Here is a 27295-nt window from a genome sequence, read left to right as displayed (position 1 = left end):
TTATTATTTAGTGTCAGTCAGGCAGACTCCCACCTTTAACGGTTCATACTTAGAAGGGACTTTATTCATACATACACAGTAAATGCATCCTTATAATATATATCCTGTAAATACATGCATGGATGCATTTAATAAAACCAAATAGCAAAAGTATGAAATGTTGTTCAGACACAGCACGCTAACACAGACAGACTACGGTGCTGACCTGCAGGTTGTCACACATCTCCTGGCTGTATGTAATTCTCTGGATCTCTGTTGGAGAGCTAAGATAAAGTGCCTGCCCCCCATTGGTGAAGCAAAACGTTCTTGCAATGCGCATGTCTGTCAGAGGCAGGTAATTGACATCCATCAGTGGTCTTAGACTGGGCAAACTGGATGAGAGGGCAGAAAAAAAAAAGACAAGTTGGAGACCAGAGACTTTATCCCGTGTCCCAATTGTTCTCCCAGAGGAAAGAAGGTTCAATAAAACAGGACAAATTATTATCCAACCCAGCAGAATGCAGATAGACAATGCGGTTACAGGTCACATTTTATCTGTACTGAAGTAATTCTCGATTGCATCCAGAGATATGGCACATTTGGAACACAAAGATATATTAGCCCAAGCATATTCAAATTAAAGACAGCCAGTAAATACTGCAGTTTAATGTACTGCACCATGCACTTTTCCTGTGAATGCGAAGTGTCAAATAAGGCATCCTCAATGCAAAGGGTTAATATTATACAGAAGCAACTTTAAATATTCAGGAAGGCCAAATCTTTATCTCAATCAATATATTAGCTGTCCAGTTCTACTTTGAGAGAAAATATCAATTAACAAAGAAATATACCTGGAATTGAGAATCCATTATAAGAGTTTCAGGTAAGTCACAATGATAGTTTAAACTGCGCACAGATATCACACAAACATCTAGAGAAAGACAAAAGTAACTAAACTTTGTATGTACCTGAGTGTCATGACGTGACCATTGGCACAAAAGCAGGCCAGGCACACGCTGTTACACACAGATACCACGTCAGCTCTCAGCACAAAAGATGACTCTGTGATGTTGTGGACAAAGAGGCAAGACTGTGAGGGCATCAAGAATACTTTGGCCTGCCTCTCCGAGCACACCACAGCCAGATGTCCCTCTCCACAGGCGTCCTGGGAGGATGATGGTGAAAAGTGGACCAGCTTGCGCCTCCGTGGCCGGTCAGGGTCCTCAGGGGTGTTGTGGTCCCGCCAAACCTCGTAAGGACTCTGAATCAGCGCTCCCGTGCAGTCCAAGAAGCCAAAGCGCAAAACTGAACCCTTAAGCATTAGGAGTGCTCCTGAGAGTGTTTGGGTAGAGTTAACAGAGGAAAACAAGGGAAGGCATGACATCTAAAAAGAACATTTAAAAAGCTCCAGCAGTTTGTTTGTTCATCAGGCTGTGCACACAACACTGACTATAAATGGATTTAACCTGTAAATTGAGATTGAAAATTCTATTATGAAGGGACAAAGTGAGCTAAACAGTACTAAAACTTTTTGTATTCAATTTATATTATATTTATATTTAATTTATCTACTCTTAGCTGCAAAGTAATCCATTACTCAACTTATACTAGAGTATGCTGACACTTTTCTTAAAGACAACATTTACTGCACAATCATCTCTCCGCTCTCCACAGGGAATCCACAGCAACACAAAACACACGGGGAAGGTTCAGTGATATTAGCTTTTCTGTTTGGCAATTCTTCTTTGTAACAGAGTCTGTGACCTTCCAGTAATAAGCTCGCTTCTTGTTTGCTTAGTCTCACGGGAACAACTGCTGCTACAAAGGGCCTGGATTCTGGGTTCAATTGATGTTTTTACACTGAGAAGGAGACCTCTTCTCACACAGCAGGGCTTCTGGACTGATAATGCATGTCTGAGTGGCTCGGTTTTGTTTAATCAGTGTGCCAACACACCACAAAAACTATCCATGAGCAAAGAGTGAAGTACAAGTGAAGGTATGACAAAGGCCCATCAACGCTCCCCATGCATGACAAATTTTTCCTGGAATTGAAACTAATGAAGGTTTAAAAGCCCGTTTGTAAATGTGAGCGCAAAGGAGAGTTAACCTTTCAAATGCCTCTCACACATCTTAACAGTGCCCTTAATGCCTCAGGAAACTGCTATTGTTTTTAAAGCTTGGCTTTGTGTCAATACTACATTTTCTCATTGGTTGATACGGATGCTTTTATGTCAAACACACATGGAGTTGAAATGAAAGTTAAAACTTTACTCAGAACAAGGTTTACAAAGTGAGGGTCTGGCGTATCATTGTTTGGAGACTAATTACTCACATCACAGTCATGTGGAGAACAAATGGATTACAAAAGGCCAAATACTGTACTTGTAATATATTGGTTTGACCGTTTTCAAACACTGAATACAAATATGAATAATGGTAAAATTATATGTATTTTTAATGTTGAGCTCCTCAATGCATTCCTTCTCAATTTCTGGTTAATACAACTGCACAATGTTTGCAATTCTTCCACAAATTTATATTTGATATTGATATTTTCTAGTTGAAAGTTGGAATGAAAAGTGAGCGATATTAATAAAATCTCTGCTTGTGAAGAAAAACTATTATACTTACTCAAAACCTCTGAAAGATACGTGACACCTTTGCTGTGACACCCAATCTCATCGGTCCTTACCACTGGGTCCAATTGTGACAGGTTCGTCCATCCTCTCCTCCTGGTCTGTGGGGATGGACATTGGGATGAGCAGGACCACGCCTAAGCTGGTACCCACCCACAAGCACGGGGTGGGAAGTGCATCAGTCTTGCGGCCGTAGGACTCTCCAAACTGCACTGTGGTGACTGCCTCTTTGGTGTCCCGGTCTATGCTGGACACGCTGGAGCTTCGTGAGCGGCTGAAGGAGTTTTCACGACTCTCTGTAGTAGCAGCCACAAAACACAGATGTACAGCACACGCAGAAACGATGAAAGAGGACAGAGACGTGTAAGGTTGACAAGATAAGGAGGGACAGGCAGGAACAAACGAGAAAAAAAGAATAGTGTTGGAGAACAGATATTTATGGAAAGAGAAACAGAATGGTGCAGGGGCACTGCAATGTGGTGGACTATAAAATTAAAAAGAAAAAAGTATTTTGTAAAGAGTAATATCAAGCGTAGGAGGCAAATATTCCCAAAATTGAACACGGTTTATCTGCAGCTTGTGTGCCAAGTTAAACACTGGAATAAATAGGAAAATGCCTCAGAGAAGAGACACACTGAGATGCACAGTTGTCACACAACACAAACTGAGTGACAGAACTGGTACCTATTTTCACAACACCCTCAGATGTGTGCACGCACACTTTTGACTGTGCTAATTGAGAATGCGCTGGTTTTGCTCACTGATGGCATTCTATTCAGCGGCTGTGTGACAAACTCAAATACACAGCACATACTAAACGCACACTCACATGTTTACAGACAGAAATACACAAGAATGCACACACAACAGTTGAGCCAAATTTGAAAACTCTGTGAACCCTGAGTTCTATCCATTCAGGTCCTCCATTGTGTACTTAAAAACTCCATCAAAAAGTATTTCTGTATTGCAGCATTTGTGAATTATTCACAGCCTGGCAATGTGCAGTACTGCTTCCCAGCCAAATGTTACACAGAGAAGGCTTTATATAACAACTCCAAATGGGTGCTGTATTGCCAAAATGCTGACAGCAAAACACACCCTGTGCACTGTTACAGCAATTTATCACCCTGCTCCTACACCTCAGGACAAGAGCAAACACTTAAAGTGTGCTTTAGATTAAACAGAGCCACAGGACGAACTGACATACCGACTGACTGACGCATGGACGGACGGACGGACGGATGTATAGCAGTTCAGCAGAACAGCTGGGTTTGTGGCCGAAGCCCTCTTACCTCTCTCACTCCAGCTGTAGGGGCTGGTGGTGTGGTGTTCGTCGTGGGAGTACATAGTGACTCCGTGTAACTGCTGAAGCATTGCCCTCCTGGATGCATAACCTATTTATCCACCACAGACCCAACCATAGCCGGCATGACCCACAGAAACAAATACACAAAGGTGGGCCCCCAAAAAACACACAAGATAGACAGAGGAACAGCAGTTTAGAGAAGGAAAAGAGAGAATGATGCAACTGAGAGTAGAGAGACTCCTTCAAGAAATACAGAAAGAGTGTGTCGCTGATAAAAATAGGCTACTTGACTATGTTAGCCACATAACCTCAACTCGCAAATCCATCTTCTCTCAGAACACATTTTCAGCACTGTCCTTTCTCACTACTATTTGGTCCCAGTTGATGAATAAAGAGCTATTGTACAGCACTGTTGCACAACAAACAAAAAGCCAAAGTAAACCAGTTTACAGACTGGTTACCTTAACTGTTAACTATAACTAACTATAATCCAGTACTACAAAAGCCATTACATTTATTTGTTACTTGCTGTTTTCTGAATAACATATTAGAGGAGTATCAGTATATCTCGATGATTTAAGCCAAATTCTGGTATTGTGACAACACTGCTGTGCAATGCTGGCAGCCACAAAAGACAAAATAGCTTTTTGCTTTGAGTCTGGAAAGCTGCAGTTCAGTTTAGCTGTGTGTTGCTGGAGTATGTTTACGCTGCATGAACGAGCCTGTGGGTTGCTGGCTAATGAAAGTTAGACACAGTGATAGTTTGGCAGGACATGGGGGCTCCTGGGGCACCTTCACAGGGAGCTAAAGGTGGGCAGGGCAGTGTCAGGGAGGTGATAAGGAAAAGCAGACGATCTGGAGAGGTGAGACAGACAAAGTCCCAGATTTTTACAGTGGTACATGCATATATTCCCATACACACTTTAGAGAGACAAGGACAGACACCTGCTGGCTGGGTATAAATGACTGTTCAAACATATAAATCATGACCATAAATTGAGCTTTCTGACTAATATTGCTTTAAAATCAATTAATAGAAATGTAAAACATGGATTGTGGATTGTGTACTTGATTGAGCAGCAAGCAGTCTTCGATCTAAATAAGAACTATTTTACCAGTAAAAAGGATTACGTTTATCCAACTTGATATACAGGATTCATCTTTTTTTTTTTTTTTTTTCCAAATCTGGTAGCATGATCATAGGAATGTGTGGGTGCAGATTGGGAGTCCTTTATAAATCTCTTCAGCTCCTTGCCAGTTAGTTACTGTATCACCTCAGTATGCCAGTATAGCGCAGTAAAATACAGTAGTGCAGTATTGTCTCTTAAATAGTACCTTAAATTAATACCATCATTTAGTTTGAAGGTTAATTTAAGGGTTTCCCTGAGTGTAGGTGATACTTCATTCTTCATTTAAGGTTTTAACTGTGACACAACACCTCTCTCTATACAAAACTAATTACTTGATAATGCAATCATTCAATATTATAGATTTTCCTGCTTTTAACAAGACACTAACAGCTTGGTTACCATGTCAACCTAGAAAATCCAACTGCTGCACAAGTGTATCTTAAATATTTCATGGATGTGCTGCCTAATCGTTATATCAGGTCTGGACATGTTTACTGTACAAAGAGTCTGGTTTCCCCTGCCATTTCCCTCCTCTGTCTTCTACCCTGGTATGGAAGCCCCATTAAGATCGGCCTCATTTCTTGCAACGCTCATTGACGTTTAATCATTCCAGTGATCCTGCTGGCTCTTCACTGTGGTAACCCAGTGCAACTGATAAGCCACAGTGCCAAAGGTAGTAAACAGTCAGGGAATATATAACAGTCTGCAGAAAAAAAGCCAATTCTCACGCATAAGAAACATACATTAAAGCATCCGCAGACTTCTTTAAAAGAAAAAAAAAAAAGACAACCATATTTCAACTGGTACATGGTTTTAGTGAATTATACTGTGTGGTGGGTTAAATATTCACTACATCCCACAGCATGGAAGTGTTAGAGGCACGAGGAAACTTCATGGCAAGCTGCTGATTATACAATATCTTGTGTGCCAGGTTGACCTTTTGGTCAAGATAAAAGCTTGTGATGTCTCCACATTGGGGAAAATGTATGCACTGACATTCAAATGACTCAGTAGACAGGTGAATCATAACTGATTACCGAAATGGAGAAGAATTTCATTTGGATCAAATAAAATAGAATCCTTGCACTGGGGTGTGTACAAATGGCTGAAAAGCATTAATTCTTTAACAGTTTGCCTGTCTAACAACATCTTCTCTCCACTGAAATTCACTTGCTGGAGAAGACAAAGATCCTCCTGTCATACTTGTCTGACCATGTTTGATGCTGGACTCTGAAGACAACTGTAAATTAATTAAAGCCAGACTCACCTACTCCAAGCCATTTCAGCACTATTCAAGCAGGAAGACTTCAATCACAAGAGACACAGAGGCAAGGTGGTTATCCCTCAGACAGATGATGACAGGGTTCTTTAGGATCAGACAGGAGCAGGACTGCACTCCCTCCCTCTATGTATTTTGTTCTGAACAAGCTTGTCCACAGCAGTGAGAGAAACATTGCAGTCCAGCATGACAAAATGCTGGACTTCTTTTCTCCTTGCTGCTGAATTTCTGACAATAATTATCTCAATTCTTACTTAAATAAAGCTGCTGTTCAGTGGAGGTCAGAACTTTATCTCGTTAATGTTGCCATACACCTGAACTCAAATTTCTTGCTGAATGCTTCCATGCCAAGTTAACACAATCTATGATTACCAGATAGTTAATGGTAAATTATGAAAGAATGGATATTTCTAAAGGATATTTTCTAAGTCTTTCAATAGTAACAGTGGAAAAGAAGAATCATTGTTTATCTGCGCCAATGTGTTTTATAATGCAGCTAGTGCCACTTTAATAAAACATTCAGCTGATGAAAAATTCCTTCCCTCTTGGCTCCAGGTCCATGTTATATAATGAAATTGACACTGGACCTATCCTGTTTATTATTTAGCATCTACATTTTGCACCAGCATGTTTGCTCAAACCTTTTTGGTTTGCACAAATATTGCACAGCATCTGATGTGAAAAAAGAGCAAGAGGAAGGGAATGTCAACACAATCTTACAGTCAAAGTAACTGACATTCCCGTCGCCATCACAGTTTTCTAAGAAGAGATTAGCCCGTTGACCCCTAACTGAGACATCTGTTAATCTGACAGAGCCCTGACTAAAAGCAAATAAAGGGAGGCCCATGAGTGACTGCCCGGCCAGAGCTTTCTACAAGAGTAGTCTCCTTTGCGAATATGAGTTTATGTAGCATAATATGAACAGTATTATCATAACTGCCCTCAATCTTATTATTGCTCTATATGAATTCCTGCTATGGCATATGCAGATTTCCCACACTTTAAATACAAACGTTAAACAACTTTTCTGTCTTCTCTTATATATATACACACACACACAACGAGTCAAAAGTTTGGAAACACTTTCCTATTCATTTGAATGAAAAAGTGTGTCCAAACTTTTGACTAATACTGTATGGCGAGAAATAAAATGTTTGACATTGAAGGTGAATATAAGGGGTCTTATTAAGGTGAGAGATGTGTGTTTTACTATTGTTTAAGAGGGAAGCTATTCAAAATTAATATCGGTCCTACAGGGGTGTCTTGATGTGTGCCTCTTGGCAGCGACAGATTAAGGGCAGGATTTCATACATACTGTCTAATTAAACTCTAACCCTAAACTCTAACCCTAACCCAACTCTTAAAACCCTGGCATTCTAATTTAGGCTTTTGTTTTTGCCATCATCAATTTTGGAAAGACACAACAACAAAACCAAGCACAAACCTAAAGATGAGACAGTTTATCAAATGCTGAAAATAATACTAATGCTATTCAGAGTTACTATTTAGAATAATTCAGATTAGCAGGTGATACAGTAGACAGAGAGCACACTCCCAAATACATAAATATCCTTCTACTACACACAACGTTGTGTACACACACACACACACAGATGCACACACACAGATTTCCATGGGATATGGAGCGTATTTTGCCTATTCATTTTGGACAGTAAAGTCAAAGTCAGGGTATGAGTAGAAAGAGGTCAAGTGGAAAAAAAGAAATGTCAGCTCTGTCGATGAGAATGTCAAACACTAGAGTGTGAATCATGCTTAAATGGTTGTCTTGGACCACTTATTCACCTCTGTTATCTGTGTTCACAGAGCTATTTAAATGTTCTGGTAATATAAATAAGTTTTACATCCTCACTTGCAAATAAAAAATATGAAATGCTTCCTTATACTCAAATTTTCTAGTATTTTGAGAAACTTGGAACATGTGGCCACATTACACAAACCTCCTGTCTGCTCTGTTAGTCAGTTTTCAAAATCACAAAACATGCAGAATCTGTTCATGAGAAAAGATATGACAAAATAAAAGCAGAAACTATTTCACCATGTTACGACTGGATGGAAAAATACTTTGGCATTAATTTCAAGCACATCAGTGTTGCATTCAAAGTTGCATGATACCATTTTGATGCAGAAAAAAAGGAAAATAAAGAAAGGGGCTGAAAATCAGTTAGTTAAAATTATATTAACTTTCAGGCGTAGGACATGGTCAAGACAAGCAATAGTATTAAGGAACACAATGCAAGAGAGTTTCTTGCATCCGATAAGTCCAAATGTTATTCTTTGATGCTAATGCAAGCTGCAGAATAATGTGTTTACAGTAACCTGGACAAATAAATATCCAGATGTGAATTAGTTGTTACTGGTGTGACGATATCTCAGCAGAAGCTAATGTGCATTTGGTAACACATTTTGATTGTCAGTTAAGTCACTGCAAAGTTTTGGATGATAAACAAAAATCATATTGTTTTTAATTTGGCACTTTGAAATAGTTGGAATGGCTGTTTTTTTTTTCATTCAAAAAATAAAAATAAATAGTGCAAAATAACATTATCTGATATTCTTTTGGTGATGCCTCCAAATGGCCTATGGTGTTAAGAATGCACAACAATAATGTCATAACACATTTTATGTTTACCAAATAATTTGCAATTTGATGATGATGATGATTATGAATGCTTATATCAACCACATATGAAAATTGTTAATTTATTTGCTTTCTGTGCTAGCTCCAGTCTTGGCAACTGCATAAAGATTTAAACTTTTATGGCGCTAACTTGCATTGCATCAACCATGTCTCGTGCCTTAATCCACTTACCCAAGAGTGAGAGGATAGCATGCACTTTTTTGGGAAGGTGGGCATGTTACAGATGCTTAAGGATGGGAGTTGGGAAAACAAGCACACACCTTCAGTGTGGGACACAGGCAAAGAGATCTCCATGCAAGCAGCAGACTGGGCCTTGCGGAAGGGCGGTCGGCCAGGGCCTCTACGGGTAAGCCGTGGTCCCTCGGGACCCATTGGGACACGAGGCTTCCCCACTGAGCACGGCTGGGAGGTGGGGCTAGTGCAATGTCCATTGACATGATCTGTAACAACGGCAAAGCATTAGCAAACAATACAAAGAGGGATATAAAGAAACTTTCAAACATACTCTCATCCACTACTGCAATATCCATCATCACAAGTCATTTAGAGAATGGACAGCGGATAAGAATGAGCTTGTTATAAACCGGGGGAGGAATCTGCCACCAGGCAGAGGCAAGTCTGGAGCAGTCTCAACGCTCATAAGAGATTTTGCTCTCCTTAAAAAAAAAACAGCAACAACAAAACAAAAACTTCAGTTCAGCAGTATTTTAGATGACCCATGAAGACAGAAAGTTTTGCAGTGTTAGAGAAGCAAGCCAATGTTGTAAATAAGATTGTCAAAGAGTAGGGTGAGGGGGATTGATTTTAAATAAGTATGAGCAAGGAAGAGAAAGATGCTGGGGTTAAAAAAAAAAAAAAAAAGAGTAGAACACAGAGGAAATTACAAATGCAGTTTTACCCACTTTGTGCCAGGAAAGAAATACAAAAAATCAATCAAAAAGAAAACAGGCTTGTTTCATCTCCACTTTGTTTCTTGTTTTTAAAAACTGTGATTGTTAGAAAACATCAGCTACCAAGGATTCTGACAGGTAAACATTTGACATTACCTGGTATTTCCCTCCAATGGAATTTGCTGGAAGCTTTGCCCTTACTGCATGGACAGTGTGTGAGCAAAATAGTTTTTTTAGTGCCAAACCATATTGCAAAAAAGCAGAGCAGCGCTTTGTGGCTTGAGTGCAGCCTATGCTTATTTGCAATCTAGTTGGTGAGCCAAAACTGGCTGCCACAGGAACAGCAAATAACAGTATCAAACAGCTGAGTACACTGACAAGTACATAAAAGAATGCACTGACTGGTGGAGATAGCTAAAGTTAAAAAGATTTGGGTTTCACAGCCAGGTGTGATTGAAGCTTTCCACGTGTGTAGGAACTCAAGAAGTTTGAGGATATTCAGCATTGTGAAAATTATAAAAACAATAAACAGTGACCCTCTCAGTTTTAGACTCTGATCACATGACTGTCCTAAGAACTTCAGTCTGCTGGTCAGATCCTAGACAAAAGATTCAGTTTCAAAGTGAAGATGAAAATCTCCAGGGAGCCCTCCAGTCTACGTGCAACACTCAACGTTTCACAGCAGGACAGGCTGAGGAGATGTATGGATTTGAAACTGAGGGTAATCGTGGGTCAATCAATGCTAGAGCTGTTTTAATGTTTTGTTACAGTGAATTTCAAACAGAGATGCAACTTTGAAGGAAACTGCATAGTGGAAATAATCCTCAAACGCACATTCATCAAGCACGCAGATTACTCCACATAAGCATTGTTACACACAAAAACACACGTAGGCACACAGACTGTCGAGATAACACATTCCTTACGACAAAAGATATTCTTATTCTAGCTATTAACTAAAGCAATTTTATTGTCCTTTTACTGACAACATACATCCCAGTGACACTTCAGGGGCACACTCGAACCACACAAAATGGCCTGGTGTTGATGTGCTGCTTTAGAATTGACAAAGAATGAGAGCATGTTTTTTCCCCCATGTCAGGTAAAATAAAGTTATACGTTGAAGCAAGTAACAGGAATAAGCAAGTACCGGCACATTTTGCATGTGCGAAGCAGAAGTTTTTAGAGGTACAGCATGTGTGACACTGCAGAAGCAGAGCAAAGAGAGACCTGAGCTTGTAATGTGTATGTAGCAGATGTATGGGGGAAAGCTAAGTATCTGTAATGCAGATGATCAAGTTACGATGAAAAGAAAGATTACTGAAGACAGTATGATCCAGTTAAAATGAGAGAGGTCACGTGTGATCCAATCACTGGAAAGCAAGGGTTTCAATGGAAGAAAGGCTGGGTAAACTCAGAAGATGCACCAATCATGACAGAGCAATAGAAAGCCTCAAATTTGAATATGACATGAATTAGAAATCACCTTTATAAACACTTGCAAAATGTAGAAGAAATAATACAGACGACTTAAAGGAAAAAGATTAAAGGGGCAAAATAGACGACTAAATCAGGCCGACAGTCCAATATGCAGAATTAGAGAGAGGCAGGTTAACTGAAAGAATAAATTCTGACAGGAAATAAAAACTAATAAAGCAACACAAAAGCCTAGAAAACAGGACCAAAACATAAACTAAATGACGCAAAGAAAGTCAAGTGAAAACTGCTGGCTTTCGCCTACCGTACCAAGATCAGTCTTAAGATCTGTTGGCAGACTTAACTTTCTGCCGGGTCCCTTTACTGAAAAAAAATAAGAATAAGAAACAAAGCACCGGTTAATCTTTTCAAATAAAAAATTAGAAATCATTTAAAAAATAACTGTAATGTAAGTCAAAGAATAAGGAAAAAAGAAAGAAAAAACTAAAAATAGGATCCACTCAAATAAACAAAGAACCAAAACATGCAAATTGGTGCAGTTGCACATGGCAGGCATATTTCAAAATGCATGCTCTATTTTTGTCCCAGGCCAGTGTTCCCAAATATTTCTGCAACATCAGTAGCACCCAGTGAAAACTGTCTGGTGAAACATTCAAACACTTAGAGCTTTTGTTTGTCATTTCACAAATAAGCATCAGATGTCTTACAAATACCAGTCATTGTCTTGCTGAGTTGCAACAAGACAGGAAGGACATATTTGTATTGAGGTTTCCTGGATCTGATTCAGCTTGAAAAAGGACTTTACTGAAATATGTTGATTTTGCTTTTTCTAGGGCCTGGGTTGTCTGACATGGAAACACAGATGAACAATGAGACACCAGAGGTGTCAATACAAAAATCACAGTCAGACATGGGAGGCAACAAAATAACTTGTTGAAACATTTTGCAAGCATTTTGCAGCAAGTACAGAGCTGCAAAGGCCGAAGTTGAGATGTTATGAGTCCGTTTTCGTCTCAAAAAGAAAGCAATCTTTCATTGTTTCTTTAACTTGATATGCTGACGATACAGGATGGTGTTTACATGGGGCCTGATAAATTTCAAGACTAGGTGAAAGAAGAGCATGACAATGACTTTGCATTATTTGCAATCTTCAACATTTCTGTAACTCTGAAGATTTGGAAAATGCATCAAAGTAACCATGGCTGATTTATTTGAAAAATAATACTGACTCGAGTTTCAATCCTTCCGCCTCAGAGTACCATTGTAAAAAGGACCCCTTTTAAATCCTTTTGACATTTACACAGCTTATGATCTGTGAGGAGCCATGTAGGCAGTAACACAGCAAAGGTCATATAAGGTAAAGCTGAATAATATGAATTAATTAGCTAAGTGAATTCATCAATCAATGCTTCGGCAACTATATGAAGTCCAAAGAGATACAATGAGAGAGAAAATGTCCTCATAACAAACCTATTCCACACAGATGGCCCCTGTCTTTAACAGTTCAGTGGCTACAATTGCTGCTCATAAAATGGTTTACTGTTTATATGAATACCTGTCCAAACACTGCATGTATTACCATTTGTTATCACAGGTTTTTACAACTGTGCTCACTGGACCTTTGACTTGAATGTGGGCAGTTGGGAAACATCATTCCTTTGTGTCAAAAGATAACAAGAGGTTTCTTGCTTGGAGTGCTCTTCACTCCAAGTTTGATTTCTTCATGTTTATGGGACAATATTTTAACACACGTACATGACAACAGTCAATGCTGGACCAGCTCCATTTGTGACCTCAGCAGTCTGTACCTTACGTCAGGATGGAACACATACTGTTCCCTAAAACTAAGGAAACTAACTGTGGCTTCAATAACTTTGTTTTGATGAAGCTTCTTCAATTAAAACCTGTATTAAAATCCAACAGTTCCATTGAGTTTTCTCCATTTTGTTCTTTTTCTCCTCTTTGCCAGATCATGGCAGACAAATGTGGTAAACAGTTTTCTCACAGACAATACCCACAAGACACTAATGAGCTAATGGAAGTAAATTTGGAGAGAGTACAGGCTGCTTTGAGAAGAAAAAAATATATATATATTCTTGGTTTGCATGTTTAACAAAATTATGCTAAATATTGAATGCTGAGATCCCAAATGGGGCTAATGTAGTTGGTCAGGCCTCAACAAATAATAATGATAAATGTACAAAGCAAGATAGATTCATTTTTTTCAGTACTGCAGCCGGCCATATAGTGGGCACCATGCATTAGAAATGGGATGGCGATATATGTTAGTAAAACAGCGAGATGAGATTGTGGGTTTACTGACACACAGTCAGAAAGACACAACTGGAAACATTCAGAGCACCACACTGGTGAAGCACTGCAGGTTGTCCTTACATGAAAAAGACATGTGGCTCCAGCAAAGGTGCAATGACTAACATCAAACAGAAAGAAGAACTAGAGGCCCTGATGAGAGGGAAGGAGACCGTACTGTCCGAAAAATGACCCCTTCCTATTCCTAAACCTGCCTACCTTGCAGCATTGCTGAATGATGGAGGATCCAAGGTCAAAGCCCAGATGGCACACACAAACATCACAACATCTATCACCCAGCAGCTGGGGCAGAGGACAATGCAACACAGTTGCCTGCACAGAAGCATGTAACACATTGACAAAGCAGCATCAGTCTACTCCTTACAGGCCCAGTCAGCTTACACTGCAAGCAACTTGGTTGACGGCTGATTTTGCTACGATTGCCACAAAAGCAAATCTGATTACATTTGGGTGGTTAATGGCAGCTACAAAAATCAGATTATTAAAAATATTTTTATTCTATATTGGCCTTAATTATATCTGGTATTCTGCAATTTGTGATAATGGCATTGCTCATTTTATATTTTCTTCAGCTACCTCTCCCAGTTTGTAGCACCAACTCCGTGAGTGTCCCAAAGCAGGATTTTTAAAAAGTTCCCAGCCTACTGGTTGAGTTGCGTTGAAATTTTCCAACCCCCAGCAGTGGACTTTTAAATGACAACAATCAACTTCTGTTTTACTCCAATTGCATTGCTAGCTTTTTTTTTAGAAAGTGAAAAATAGAGCTTCGCACTTGATGGCCGTTGACCATTAAAGATTCAGCCATAGCCAGCCTATACAAAGCCACCAATGTTACTAATTATTATGAAAAGGCTGAATTATAATGTTGCTCACAGTGTGGAAGCAGAGTTGGCATGCACGGTGCAACAGTGAACCAACCAACTGTCCAAGAACAACCCAATTGCCCAATCCCTCACAAGTGATGCACCCCCCAAACAAACACAGGCAGATGTCCATGATGAGGCTGAGATCCGTATGACATCCCTCCTCTTACCATTGTCCAGTAAGTAAAAGACTGGACTGCAGTGGCTGGCTCTCAGACTGGCCACAGGCTCTGGCAGGACGCGTGCCTCATTGTGAAAGGAGGATGGGTAATGAACTGGAATAGGAAATTCAACAACAGACAGAGTTCAGGGAATCAGGGACAAAAAAGTGGCTGGAGTGGGGAAAGGAGAGTCTTGTAAGTAACAGGAGGGGAAAACAGTTGATAGGTTATGAAAGCAAAAATGTTCAGAAAAACACTAATCCACTGCAATATTATAGTTAAATGTTTTCCTAAGAGCAACTATCACGAACAACACAAACTACTCCTACACAACTATAACTGTCACTGCTACTACTACTGCAATTAATCAACGGTAATTTATAATAACACTAGAGGTTTTAATCTGAGAGTTTTTTTAAAGATAAATTTAATACATGTATATTTTTTAATCTCCAAATATTCACTACACCCCTTCTAAGTCTAAACAGATTCTTCAAAAATATTTTTCTTAAATTTCAGTCATGCTAAGAAGTCCAGAAAGCAAAACTGAAAGCAGAGTGTAACGGATGTGGTAGTGTTTTTTTTGTTGTTGTTCATGCTTGTGACTCAGAACCTACAATGGGCTCAAAAGCATGTGGCTGAAGAAAAAGAAAGACTGGAAACAGTGAGAGTGGATGTGCACTGCTGACAGGTAGTGGTGTGACACTGTCAATGTGGACTTTTTACAGCTCAACTGCGGAGCTATAAATAGTCCGTCCATTATATATACACCACTTGACAATCAGGGTCACAGGGGGAGACGGAGCAAATCCCAGCAGACAGTGGGCAAGGGTGGGGTATATGTTGAACAGGTCACCAATCTACAGCAAAGATTCACATTCACTCTCATGTCTACGGACTTTAGAGTTGCCATCTAACCTGAACATGGATGTCTTTGTACTGTAGTGCTAACCACTGAACAAGTGAGCCACCATCTCTGAAAGGAACACATTAACAACATCGATACTACCACCTCTGCACACATTTTGCACAGGAGCATCAAATAAGGCAATTCAAATCTATCTGAAAATATTGTTTAACTTTGATTGACAGGCTACTAGAACTAATTTTCAGTGAAGTGAACCATATGTACCGTCGCTTCTCCGTATCAAAGCTTATCGCGTGGATCATTGTGTTTTCATAATTCAGACAAAAAAAAAAAAAACAAAAAACAAAACTAAACTAAAAACTCAAACTAACAAAATAAAAAAAATTTAGAACAATAAAATTTCATCTTTGATGGTAAATATGCCATATTGTACTTGAAAAAAAAAGGTAGTAGTTTTAATTTTTTTCAAACCACCAAGGGTTACACTGAGTTTTGCAGTTTTAGTTCAACACACAAGTTTTAACTATTACCTCCCACGGTGTGCCCTGCTACAGCCACACGTAGGATAAAGCTCTCAAAGGAAATGTAACTCATAACCCCTAACAAAAATAACAGTGCTTAGGACATAAAAAACAGGAGAAAGACAACAATGGAATGGTGTGGAAGGTGGCAGATTTCGAGCAAAAGAGCCAATTACTGGGCCTAATGACAAAAGGAAGATTGGAGAAAAAAGAAAAAGAAAAAAGAAAAAACAGAGGAAAAAGATGTGGAACAATTGTAAGAGATGCCTACAGTTATTGACACAGAGTGAATCAGCACAATGACTGGCTTCCTTAATAAGCTGTCCACAGTCTGTGTATGGCTTGGAACAGACACAGAACACCTGGTGTGCCAGGAAATGGCCAGACAGCCTCTAATGGCCATAGAGAAAGGCGGAACTTGATGCTTAGCAGGGGGAACAAACCATAAACTCTCTGCTGTGCAGTCTCATTTGTCCCCACCTTTAATCAATTTACATTTATTTTGAATACATTTTATCACCCTTAGTATTAATATTGAAGGTATTTATGCAGTAAAAATATCTACAAAATCCTTGGAATCAGGCTGACTACAACTGTCACACCACCCTTGACATTTCTATTGTGGTTCTCAGCTGTAATTATGAAATTGTGATCTGTTGAAAATAATTGTTCCAACAATCAGTTTTTCCCCTCCTTTGTTTAATTGTTAGCGTGAAAAACACACTTGGGCATTCTGTGCTGTACTCTATCTTCCCATATCAGTCTGTCTTTTTCTTCTATCTCCTTAATTAGATGATGACAAGCCTGCGTCTGGACAAAGTGACCATGACCTAGACAAAATCACAACGTTAAAAGACTCCCTGCCATGACAGAAAAGAACATCTTGTCTTGGTTTTATAATCCTGTTTGGATGTCCTCCAGAAGGTGCTCAAAGGAGATTTTAAGAGTGAGAACAGACAAAAATGAAAAAGGCTAAAAGTTGCATGCAACAGATTTCTGTATCCTGGACAATACATGAAGATGAAGCCAAAGAAGTGCTGCTGATGATTCAAAATGTTTTCAACGGGAAACAAACAGCTGAACTCATAGTGAATTAGTAGTAATTAGGGGTGTAACAGTACGCTGAAGTCACAGTTCGGTATGTACCTTGGTTTTGAAATCATGGTTCGGGCCATTTTGGGTACAGAAAAATGCAAAAAAAAAAAAAAAAAAGTCACCTTTGGAAATTTAAAAACATAAAGCAGTGAAAAGACTGTTGAACTGTTAAACAGATTATGGTTCTTTTGAAATAAAAACACACCTGGGTCTAGGTAGGTAAATAAAAATATGTATTAAAATAAAGATTAACTAAACTTAGATTAATTAGCTAAAATTTACTTGGGTAGCTCAAGCTCAGCAAGGCTGCTCTGTGCTATATGCCAAACGAGGTTGTTATGATGGCTCAATAACAATATACAGGGCTTCTGTCACCTGGAGGAACCAAGGAGTGGTGAGTAGTCCACCTTGCTTTAGCGTGGTAAATATTTTCACCCCGTACCAAACGGTTTGATACAATACACCTTACACCTAACTACACCCCTATTACTAATATAATATGGCATAGCTCCTTAAAACTAAAGCTATGATTCTAACATGCTAACAAGGTTTTGCAGGGAGGAAAACAGTGCAGAGGGGAGAGAGATTAAGAACAATACTAATCCACCACATTATCATACTCCGTTTCTACCAACAACTATTACGATTACATTTACGTCTAATCTGCAGTATTCATGACACAAGAAACATAGACAGGTCTGAGTAGAAAAATATGGACACCCTGAAGATGTGTGCAGTAAACCCCAAAAAGGGGAGTAAATGAAAGGCTAAAATAGGCAATCTGTAATTATTTACAAAAAGGTATGTTTACACTCATCAGTCATGCCTCTATGATGGCCCAGAGTCCAAGGAAGTTGTCACTGAATGTTGGTGCTAGTCTGGATACAGGGACAGACCATTTGCTTTCCTTAACATTGTGAAATTCAACCCTCTTTAGTATATAATAATATATATATATATATATATATATATATATATATATATATATATATATATATATATATATATATATATATATTTAGGGTATTGACATCCATGATTTTGAACAATCTGGTACAAACCCATATAATAATCTGGCTCTGACAGTCTTGCGTGGGATTGTTTGGCCAGGGCAGAGGTATGACATGCTCCACTGAGTGCCATTTTACTATTTGGCTTTAAAATGAAGTTCTTTCTCTTCTGTAATGCAATAATACTGCTCATGTGTTTGCAGCTTAACAGCTGAAAGTTATGAAAGCTATATTCCTGAGTCATAGTTGAGTCACTGTATTTTGTCTCCTGAATATAAAGTTCATGGCTCCCTCAATGCTACTGTTTATTCATTGTTTTGTGTTAATCTGTTAGCAAGTTTCAGATGTGACGTGACAAAGATCTTATTTTTCATTTTGTGCACATTTTGCTCAATCAGGTTCAAGTACATATAGAGAAAACAGTTGGTGCAATGCACACTCAATATCCAGGCTCATCTGTCCAACTATTTTCACTTTTTTATTTAATATTTTATTTATTTATTTAATCAAGATCAATAATAATCACACAATTTAACACACCTGAAGCTGCTCTAATGGAAACATAGTCCTCTCTCTAGCTTAAGAGGAAGAAACGTCTTGTGTGTCTCTGACTCTGGAAGGACTTCACTTGACCATTGTCTCAGAAGAGGGCCTAGAGCACAAGTCAGTCTGACTTAGACACATGAAGACCATGTAGCCACAGTTTTATAAAGCAATGTGGAGCAACATCTGTTGCTGTTGGCCTGAACCCTGTTGACTAATTTTGTCCAGAGTTGTACAATGTGCCCTAGTGGTGGTAAAAATCCTCAATATGTTATGCTACTAATACAACATTGCACACAATGGCACACAAATCAGCATTTAGTCCCCAGGATGTATGTGTAAATGGCTGGATGCATCAACAATTAATTACATATTATTACTTAAAGATTAACTGTGGTTTATCCTGGTTTGTAAGAAAACAGTTATCCTATACTTCTGCCTATGAGAGGCAACACTCCTAAGAGATGCTATTTTTAAATACGTTACCAACTCCCCTCTTGGAATTGCATTTTCCCAGAGGTTTTATTACAAATGCAAAGTTTCTGGTCTATTGATCTTTGTAGGTTATTTTCATCGGAACTCCCCCCAATGAATCTAAAAGAATCTAAAATAAAATACCTGGAGCAAAAAAAAAAAATCCATTACTATTAAGACTCTTAGTTTCTTTCTATACATAAACTCATACTTAATCAACTATCAAATGTACAAAAACAAAAAAACAAAAAAACAATTCAGATTCAAACTGACGCATCAGATTTGTTACATCATCAGTAAATCTATTTTAGCTGAAAATAGAGCGAGTGGAAACTAAAATCCTATCAAGCAGACGACAGAGCTCTGAGGACACAGCATGTCAGCTTGGCAGTGTCTTAAGCACAGATTTACACAGTTACAATTTTCCAGTTTAAACTTTCAGCTCTGAATTTACTGAGATTAGGTGGTATCCCACACTAGATGCTGTTGGGAGATGTTTTCATGTTTCTGTCTAACATGCCTGTTTCTTCCACTGCAATTCCCACAAGCTGTCCTCCCATCTGCCCTGCCTCCAAATCCACACACCTCAACAAACTACAAGATATCTCAGTTTCAATTCTTGGAAATTTAAAAGACACTTTTACTCAGTTAAGTATTATGTAATAAAAATATTTGCCTTAATCATCATGAGCCTCTCATATTGTTAAGTTATCACTTGCACTCTAAAACCAGTTCATCATCATTATCCTGAAACCTGAAGCAGGTAAATTAAGTCTATTTCACTACGCATCCTCTGGCATCTAATGCTACATCTATTTAAGCACTGCTAAACATAAACACATCGGCAAATATTTAACTTACAGCAGTGCCAGTAAGGTTTGAATGATAAATTATGGATGATTAAATATAAATATTGAAATATTTTTGAGTAAAGTTTGGATCTATTTGAGACAGATGTTTAAGTGTAGATTTTATGAAATGATGCAGGTTACTGTCATTTTTTATCAACTGCTGTCAGTGGTTATATCAACATGACCACCCCTACCCTTTCCACTTTTCATCTGTTCTTTTCTGTCTGCACGAGATGCTGTCTAGGTTCTTTGGGAATGCTGGCAGGACTCCACACTCAACACTGGGTTGGACACCAACCCAACATGAAAGTCAAGGAGACAGGAAAAGAAAAGTCTCACTTACCTTTGTGAACACACAATCATTAAAGAGCAGTGGGATTAAGGAAGCTCTAATAAAATGCATGAAATAGATCACAATTTACCACAACCAGCAGTCTGCTGATTGCATCCACATTTTCTCAAACAACTGCACACTGAACATGTTTTCAGCAAATCTTCAATAATTTGACACATAGCAACGTTGATCAACAACTGTCGTGTTAAACAGCCACCATCCTCATCAAGTGAAGATGCTCTGGCGATGGGTGAGGTGTCCCAGACAAAGCTTCAAAGTGCAAATCACAAGAGACATTACCATACAAGGAATCTGGGCTTTTAAGTCGCTGGAGTGAGTGTGTGTGTGTGTGTGAGTATATTACCTGAAGTTGGTGACTTGCTTCTCTCCATCTCGATGGACTGCTGGTTGTCAGATAGTTCAGTAAGGCCTGTGGCAGCCGAGAGTGGGAAGAAGTAAAATGCACAAGTCTGTCAGATTATTTCAGTCTTGTCAGTCATACAGAGCAAACACAAGCAGCTTGGTGGATGTCAGCCACAAAGCCCCAAGAATGCATTTTTAAACAATGGTTTAACAGGAATATTGCCAATTTTCTCAAGTTCCATAAATATATCCCAGTATTTTTTATTACTATTAATTAAGTACTTAACTATGATATTATTTCAATCAAGGTCTTCACATTTTACATTGCCAGATGGATTTTGTTGAATCCATTTTGTCTTCATGATGCTGAGTGGCTGAATGCTGTTGTTACCTGCACAGGCTATTTATACTGTTTATTTTAAATCAGTAAAGTTCATCAATAAAATGTCATACGATCAAAACACAAAACATATCAAATCTCATCATGCACCAAGCACAGGCCATTATGATGTTTGTGAACACATCCCAAATTTCAAAATTTCTAGTTCTTGTTCTTTTAAGTTCAAGTGAAAATGTGGGGCACTTGAACTGTGTTCAACTTGGCTTCATTAGCAGCCTTCATTAACAGCATTGTCACAAAATTTTGGTTTATTATTTCTCTTTTCAATAAGGTTCCAGGAAAACAACTGAATGCTAATTTTCCTGCAGCCATTTTTGATGGCCTTACGGATGAATGGCATTAAAAGGGTCTGATTAAATCTTTGTTGAAAAAGATTCAATAGATTCTTTGTAATTGCGATTAACACAAATAAACAATGTGGTTTTGCTTGTTCCTGTGGATGAACAAAGCTGTATGCACCCCACTCACTACTCTTCTGTTAAAACGCATATCATATGGATCATATAATATTCATGACGACCCTTACTTAACAGACTCAAAGGAGTGGCTCACTTTGTGCAAAGGACATACTACTGGACATGACTGGAATAGGCTGGTTTGTTTTATGTCGAAAAATTCAGTTTTTTTCTCATTGCTGTAAGATCGGAAACAACCAATTTCATTCTAATCATCTCATCAGTTTGTCTCTTTGCTTTCAAACCACATCTTCTCGTCCCAGATTCTTTGGCTGCCATCTTTATCAACCCTGATGTCTTATATGTTCCACCAAACACTTTCCCATCACCCAATCCCTCCCACCCACACAGAGTCCCGCAGCCTTTAGAAGGGCCTGACTTACTCTGATAGGACGTACGGATCCTTTTCTTTGAATCTGAGTAAAAGTTAGACAGACCACGCATGCAAAGCTCTGTCAGGCAGGCCCACATGCCCACATCAGCAGCCACAGAGTCACCAAAAGGAGGAGGAAAGGGAAGGAAGAAGTGGTGGAAAGGATCGAAGGTGGAAATGAAGAGTGAGGCGATTTTCAAGGAGAGATAAGAGAAGAAGATGGAAAATAGAGAAAGTAGCAGTGATGTGTTAGTGGTACAGGGTAGAGGGTAGACAGAAGAGAAGTGAAAACAATAAGGTTAGAGTGTAAAGAAGTTCAAAAAGAGAGGAAGGATGGATGAGAAAAGAATGGTGTTTTCACATTTGGGATGTAGGGAAGGGAGGAGGGGAGGGGTTTGGGAGGGGGAGAGAGAAGAACACAAGCTTAGTCGAAAAGGAAAGTGAGTGCAAGCAGCAACTGAGTTAGTGTCAGGGGAGGACAGACAAGAAATACCCACTACTCCTGCAAACCCCAGAAATGCTTTTGTGAATGGTCATTGGTCAATGTGTTAGCAGGGAACATATCAAGCAGCATCAAAAATCACTCTTGTATTTGATAATTGTCTCACTTTTTAGTTTTTCATATTTAATGTGTAGGCTGATTATGTGTCACTACACTACACTAGAGAAACACCTAAAATATCCATAAATGCCCTTCATTTGACAAAATGAATTAACAGCATTTGACATGTAGAGAAAGCATACATATGTGGTGATAACAACTAAACATGTTGAGAGAAGGACAGGAAACTATATTCTCACAAGCTGAAAAATTACAAAAACTGAAGAGTTCAGGCAGCTCTAGAACAGTTTAGCAAGTGGTGTGTTTTGTTATCACCAAAATCTTAACTCGAACAAAGACACTGAGGAAAGAAAAAACATCACTTGGAGTGCAGGAAAAGGGCACGGACACCAATTTATCCTTTCATCTTAAAATTGATTTTAAAGACTTAAGCAGAAAGGACTTTACCATAGAGAAGGTTGAGAACGTGTTGCCAACGAATACAAGCATTTATGCAAGGGCAAAAGAAAAGAGTTTGCACAAACTCAAGCCCAAGGTCATCCATCTGTTCATCCGACTCGATCTTACCCTTCAGACAACTTCTGAGTACCAGTCAAGCATTTTCAGCTACACTTCTGGGCACTATGTAATAAAAGATATCTCCTGCTTTAAAATCACTTTAGACATAGAAAATGTTGAACCACTGGCGCGGCAATGTTGTTGAATCTAAAGGTTACTTTGGAGTCGAATTAAAGTATGCCTTGTATTGTTCACAGTGATTTATGTGTGATGGGGGTGGATATCTTCACTTTATTTCAAGATAAATAAGAGGCTGCCTTCAGAGAGACCATCACCATCCAAGATCAGTTGCAGAAAAAGGAGGCAGACGTCAGAAGTACAAGACCTCTGTGGCTTTCAACTACAAATCAATGTTCAAGCAGAGACAAAACAGAAACAGAGAAAACAAATGGTCTCATGCATAAAAATGCAGACGTGGAATGATGCACAGCTTATTAACATGCACTTAATATTGTAGTGCCGATCTGTGACAGGCATACAGAAATGGACCAGTATTGTAGTGTGTCTTGGTTTGTTATAGTGTGACAGAAAGGAGAAGAAAAAAACTGTATTGGAGTGATGCAGGCTAATGTTTCTGTATGATATGTAATTAATGTCTAACAATAAAAGTCAAGCCTGGGCTTTGGTGAGATTTCTTTTACATCATCACCTTAGTAAAACATTTACATAGAACTTTATAAAAATCTCTTAGCATTAGTATTACTGACATAGCGTAAAAGTAAGACAAAGGAAACATCAAGAACAGGAGAACCATTGCAATTATCATCTCAGATCATCTGAAAAACCTGAAAAAATTCAAATAAAAATAGCTGCCACACTATTATACTGCTGGGCAGTTAAAATAAAGGTGAGGCTGAGGTGCTTATGAGAAAGTCTGTTTGCTATACTTGAGTAACCTTTAATCAACTTTGAATTAGTTAAGGGTTTGAGAACAGTTACCGATCAATTATACTGGGAATGTAATTACACCACCCTTGTCATTGATTTTAGGTCATTCATGGTCAAATTTGCCTGATTGATCAGTCAAGCCTTGGAGAGAAGATGTACAGAGGAAGGAGACAGGAAAAGGAAGAAGAAAGTAGAAAAAAAAAGAGTGGACAGAAGAATAGAAAATAGATGAGACAGTAGGATGCAGTGTTCATTAGACTACATTTTGGCACCTTTTTGTGTGATGCTCAAAGAATAAAAGCTATGTATGTGTGTGATAGGGTCCCAGAGATGTGTGTGCTACCTGAGGTGGACTGCCTGTTTCTGCGGGGTGAGCGGGTAAGGCGCTGGTAGGGGTCAGCAGCTCCATACAGATCCAGTGTCGACATGCACAACAGGATGGTTTTCTGCAAGTAGTCGACTACCGCTAGGCCATTACAGTTTCCGAACGCCAAACTGGACAAACAGACACAAAACAAGAAGGCACATGCGCAGACACCCACAAAGGCATTTATGTGGAGGAAAGAAATTTTATATTTTCTGCTTATTTATGTCACCAAGTTATTTTTAATATCATGAAATCATACTATATGTTATATAGTATGATTCAATTCAAATTCAAATTCATTGCAACATTCTTATATTATTAATTCCACCATTTCACAATGTTAGAAAAAATTATTTATGACTTCCAATGAGCTCCATTCTGCTCTTCAGCCTGTGGCAGTAATGTTTCTAATAGTCTGTGAGAAAAGGATGTCCTTGTGGACCAGTGACTGACCACAATTTAATATTATTCACAACAAGAAGCTCTCCTGGGATCCTGCCCGAGCAGCAATAAAAAAAATAAAATAAAATAAAAAAGATAAAATAAGAGAAGAAAAAATTTATAATTTTATGCTGCTCAGTCATCACTGCTCTTCTGCAATGAGCATGCAGCTCAGGTTCAGCTTATAACTGTCTCATACAGTCAGACACATCAACTTGTGACAAGGGCAACGACGGCGTCGTCATAAACAGCAAAGCTGAAGACAAAGATCCTGTGTGCGCTCTGATGTAACTGTGATATAGAGTATGATAATCACCCATCTTTTACTGATCTTTTCCCTTGCAATTTGAGAATGTAAAAACAAAAACATAGCCTTATGATCTAAACGTCATATATATAGTACTAATTTAAAAAGCTACAGTATGCACAGACAGGCGTGAGGCTACTCCTATCTGATAAGTTTCTTTAGATTTAAGCTGTTATTGAGGTCTTTTTATGCGCACTTTCATAAGCAGTGCTTGGACTTGGAGAAAACACCAGTAAACCTGTACTCCGGTGTTCAGGTTCATACCATGAGGACTACCAGAGGAAACAGCCTTGCCCTTACTGTGACTAGAGGGATGTCTTGAGTGTGGGAGTGAGTCTTTGCTGTCTTCATGTAGTGTTTATTTCTGTATTACAATGTAATGTTGCTTTTGCCAATCAACAGATTGCATTGAAGAGTAAATGTTAATTAAGCTTACAACAATATTTATTATAAATCAAGTATAGGACATGTTGTGAGCTAAAAAGAAACTAAATCTTTTCATTGTAAATGAGTCTAAATGGGAGTATGTGTTTTTCATGAAGTTCTGTGAAGTAAGAATCAAAAAAATATATACTAAAATAAATCTGTGTCTACATTTTTGTTCAAGCTGTGAATAGCTTTACAGGAGAGAGGCACATAATGGCCCTGCTTTGATCCAAAGCTTTAAAAATGTGACTTTATTGGTTTTCTGGCAACAGCGCTTCTGTTCACAGTAAAACCGCATATGCAGTCTAAAATCATTACGCTCAGGCAGTCTTTCAGTTTCTCCTCCACATCAATAACTTATTGATTAATCCCCAAATTTAAAAAAATGTAATACATAAAAATGTCAACCATGAGTCAAGTCAAGATCGGTTGCTTCAAATAGTATTAAAATTAAGCATGATGCAAAACAAAGTAAAGACAGAAAGCCCTCATGCATCTTGTTTGTTTGGTTGATACCAAACTGATGTCAGGAAAGCTCAAATGACTCAAACACTGTTCCAAATTTGTGCTAAGAGTATATTAATTATATACAAATAACATAGTGGGTGTGTTCGGAAAAAGAAAACCATGGTCCATGCTGCGACAATGCAACATTAAATCATTAGCTCAACCATTTTCCAGTATTTCAATGATAGTTAAACTCATTATAGGGATAACATATGTACATAGACACAGCCTAACAGACAGAGACAAGATGGGAAGAGCAATGCGCACAAGCAACCATACTCTATGCAGTTTAGCAAGACTGAATAAAATATGGATATATGGATGAACTACTGTTAAACTGTGCTTTTTTGCTGCCATTTGGGAAAAATAACATGTAATTCTTTAATTACAAGTGAAATACACTGAACTATATGATATGTAGCTTGGTTAAATGGTGTACAGTGCTTCTCCTGTCAGTTAAAAAAAATCTCAAGTAAGTTCACACAACCTACTTCACCTTAAATAATTCTTTGTCAACACTATAGAGAGGAACAATAACCATCCATTTGAGCATACTACAACAAGGATTACTTGCCTAAATACAAACTATGAATAAAGATGAATGGGTCAACTAGTTGAATGTGAAATATTTAGTAACTTACAGGCCATAAGCAGAGTTGATGTCCAGGCTGGTGATCTGCTGAGGAGGTTCGCCATCTACCCACAACAGCTGGATCACCAGTTCAGCCTGGTAGCCAGGTGGAACTCGCACCACTCGGTCCTTCACCCTGAAACAGATAATGTAGGGGAGAGATTGGAGCAAAATGTGTACATAGAACATTGCGAAGATGTTTAGCTAGACACAGTGAACACTCTACTAGCATGCACATATCCCAAATGCATATAAGAAAAAGCAGTGAAATTAATGATCAAGTCAAGATCAAGGGAGAATTCAAAACTGTGGCTATTGAATATTAGACCAAAACTAGAATCATGACTTTTCATTTGTATACCTCTGCCTCTCAGAGTAGTTTCAATTTATATCCCTGTTTATCTAGTTATATTATTACTGCTCTCTGAATTCTTGACCTATGGCTAAAAATGTGTTTTGCACAGCCAAAGTAACCTCTAACCACCAATATCAGTTGAGTTCAAATGTACATTTGTGTCACAGGTTGAAGGAAATCCTGCGAAGGATTTTTGAGATATTGTGTTGATAAGGCCAAAGCTGTTTTGTGAGGTCACCATGATCTTGACCTGTGGTCTTTGCATATGTCTGGCATAAGACAGGACATTAATAAT

General features: G+C 38.6%; 1 protein-coding gene across 2 annotated transcripts in view; it reads right to left on the bottom strand.

Annotated features, from left to right (window-relative positions):
* The window catches only part of stxbp5l (syntaxin binding protein 5L), a 97841-nt gene that overhangs the window by 2313 nt on the left and 68233 nt on the right, over positions 1-27295 (bottom strand). Inside the window, exons 17-25 of one of the 2 annotated variants that reach the window (XM_029529958.1) lie at positions 26656-26781; positions 24321-24461; positions 23119-23134; positions 21969-22035; positions 20732-20797; positions 9250-9429; positions 2672-2911; positions 948-1311; positions 206-371 (exon numbers count right to left, since the gene is read on the bottom strand). In XM_029529958.1, coding sequence (XP_029385818.1) covers positions 206-371; positions 948-1311; positions 2672-2911; positions 9250-9429; positions 20732-20797; positions 21969-22035; positions 23119-23134; positions 24321-24461; positions 26656-26781 — 1366 coding nt within the window. Of the gene's footprint in view, positions 1-205; positions 372-947; positions 1312-2671; positions 2912-9249; positions 9430-20731; positions 20798-21968; positions 22036-23118; positions 23135-24309; positions 24462-26655; positions 26782-27295 lie in introns of both variants that reach the window. The other variant, XM_029529959.1, reaches the window with a different exon arrangement.

This window comes from Echeneis naucrates, chromosome 21 (assembly GCF_900963305.1).
Source record: "Echeneis naucrates chromosome 21, fEcheNa1.1, whole genome shotgun sequence".
NCBI lineage: Eukaryota > Metazoa > Chordata > Actinopteri > Carangiformes > Echeneidae > Echeneis > Echeneis naucrates.
This window is presented reverse-complemented; position numbering and strand designations above follow the sequence as displayed.